Source organism: Mastomys coucha, unplaced genomic scaffold, assembly GCF_008632895.1.
Source record: "Mastomys coucha isolate ucsf_1 unplaced genomic scaffold, UCSF_Mcou_1 pScaffold22, whole genome shotgun sequence".
Taxonomy (NCBI): domain Eukaryota; kingdom Metazoa; phylum Chordata; class Mammalia; order Rodentia; family Muridae; genus Mastomys; species Mastomys coucha.
Window position 1 is genome coordinate 146676109 of NW_022196905.1, and position 2423 is coordinate 146678531.

General features: G+C 52.8%; 1 protein-coding gene across 2 annotated transcripts in view; it reads right to left on the reverse strand.

Moving 5' to 3' along the window:
- Positions 1-2: 2 nt before the first annotated feature.
- Fcer2 (Fc fragment of IgE receptor II) overlaps positions 3-2423 on the reverse strand; it is an 11757-nt gene continuing 9336 nt past the window's right edge. For both annotated transcript variants that reach the window (XM_031338911.1, XM_031338912.1), the window contains exons 10-12: positions 1627-1778; positions 1403-1509; positions 3-1095 (exon numbers count right to left, since the gene is read on the reverse strand). In XM_031338911.1, the coding sequence (XP_031194771.1) occupies positions 897-1095; positions 1403-1509; positions 1627-1778 (458 nt within the window). In that variant the 3' untranslated portion in view covers positions 3-896. The remainder of the gene's footprint in view (positions 1096-1402; positions 1510-1626; positions 1779-2423) is intronic.

A 2423-nucleotide genomic window follows, 5' to 3' on the forward strand; every position in this document is an offset into this window, starting at 1 on the left:
AGTTTTCACAGAGAGCTCCTTTATTAAGCAGGGAAGAAAAATTAAGTGTCTGCCTTCTGACTCCGACAGAAAAACAGCAGCCAATGAATTTTGGCTGCAGGTATAATTTTTATGAAGAGAAAAAGGGCAGTCTGTTAGACTGGGCTATGATGCATTGGTGTACTTTGATTGGGTATGTTAATTAGGGGGCTTTTGATTGCTGGACTTCAATACTTGGATAGCTGGACCTTGGTAGTCAGCTTCAGGAGGAGGAAGTGGCCAACTAAGGGAATAGATCTTGGGGGCTAGATTTAGGACTGTTAACCTAAGAGCTTGTAGCAAGGCAGAGGGGATGGGAGAGAAGGGCCAGGCCTCCTAGAGCCAAGCTTGCCATGCTGGAGCTGGTGAGAGTCCCTTCAATACTTCCCACACCAGGAGCACACCCGGTGCAGCCTCCAAGGAGGGTAGGAGGACCAGCCATGATCCAATGTCAATGATGCAAACTTGATGGGAGGACTCACTTCCAGATCCTGTTCTCTGATGCAGAGTGGGAGGAAGTGTGGAACTTGGTAGGTTAGGAGGTGGGGACTGCAGAAGAATCCTCCTTGGGAATCTTTGTTCTCAGCAGCTCCCTGATTAATTCAACTGCCCACATGCATGCCAGCTTGCATGGCTGGTGCCCAGGGTTGAGGAGGGCAGACAGAATGGGATGGTCAGCTTAGCGGGAGTGCAGTAGAGGCTTTCTAGGTAGCTGGCAGGAGCTGGCATCCACCAGCTGCTTCAGTATGAGGTGGGAACATAATCATAGCCTTCAGTCACAGAGAGGTGCTCAGGCCTTGACAGGGGTATCCTCAAGGCCCGGCTGTTTCCATGATAAAGGTAGAGGAGAAATCCAGAAGAGGGTGAGTAGAAGTTTGTCAGGGTTCATTTCTTGGGGTGGGTCCTGTTGGAGTTACAGAGGCTAAGGGGGCAGATAGCTCACATGTTGCTAGCTGCTCACAAACCCAGGCATCCAGGTAGCTGCGGCAGAAGGCGTCATTCCACTGGCCAGATCCCCGCATCATCACACAGTCCTCACCCTGGCCCCCGTTGTTGGGCTCCCCTGGATTCCAGTTGCTGGAACGAGAAACACCTCCAGTCGTATCCCTTCTTTGGAGACCCTCCCTGTATTAGCCTCCTTCCATAGCCCAGGTTCCACCTTTGGGAAGCTGTACTCGGGCTGCCTCCCTTTCTGTACTCCCTCTACTCATGCAGCCCAAGAACCACCTTTCCAGTCTGTGCTTGCTGCTTGCTTCCTCAGGGCCTTCATCCTTTCCTATGGCTAAGGCGGTCTAGAACTTTCGTTCACCTGTATCCTGCAAGATCCTCTCTCTGAACCCTGGGCTCTGTTTCTCCCACATTTGTTTCCCAGAGTTCCCCTTACCTATAACCCACAGGGCTCCCATCCATCCATACAAAATCTCCCTCCATATTGAGATCCTGGAGGCCAATCCAGGAATCTTTCTTGTTGATGTGTTGTGTCAGGAAGTCCTAGGTGGAGATGGACACGGTCCTTGGCATCCATTCCAGAAGGCCAGGGTGGGATCCTACGCCCCACTCCCCCCACCTACTGCCACCCTGCTGCCCAAGTCTCTAGAGCCCAAGCACCTGCTCCTTTTGGCTGTGGATGCTGACTAGCCGCCCTTCCAGGTCACTGCAGGTGAACCTGGCCTGGATCCACTGCTTGGAGCCCTTGCCAAAATAGTAGCACTTCTGTTCGAAATGGAGCCAGTCCTTGGGACATATGTTGCATGCAGTTCCTGGGGATCGCACATTGAAGAGAGGCTCAGGAATATAGTGGTGGGTAATGTCTCTCCTGCAGTCACCCAGGGATCTGGGCTGGAGGAACTGTCTTGTCCCTAACCAGGCCAGTCTTCAGATTGCTTCCTGCCTGGACTCTCCCAAGCTGGCCAGGTCTTTGGTGAGATCTCCTCAGCCACAGATACCTCAGTGGTTAGCAGAATGGTGCTTTTCACTAACCTCATCACAAATACCTCAACCACCGGGACCAGCAACAAGCAGCCAAGGCCAACCCCAGCTCGGCCACCAGCATGATGAAGCACTTCCAGTTCCAAAGTTACTAGCATCTAACAAACACTTCCACGGTTAGCAATACCCTAACTACCAGAACCGCCTCCACAGACACGTCAGCCACATTTCATCCCCACCCCACAGACACCTCAGATATACCCACACCCCTACAGACACACTGGCTGCCAGAACCGTCTCCACAGACATGTCAGCCACATCTCACCCCCACAGATCTCTCAGCTGCTCCTCACCCCCATAGATACCTCAGCTGCTCCTCACCCCCATAGATACCTCAGCTACTCCTCACCCCCGTAGATACCTCAGCTACTCCTCACCCCCGTAGATACCTCAGCTGCTCCTCACCCCCTTAGATA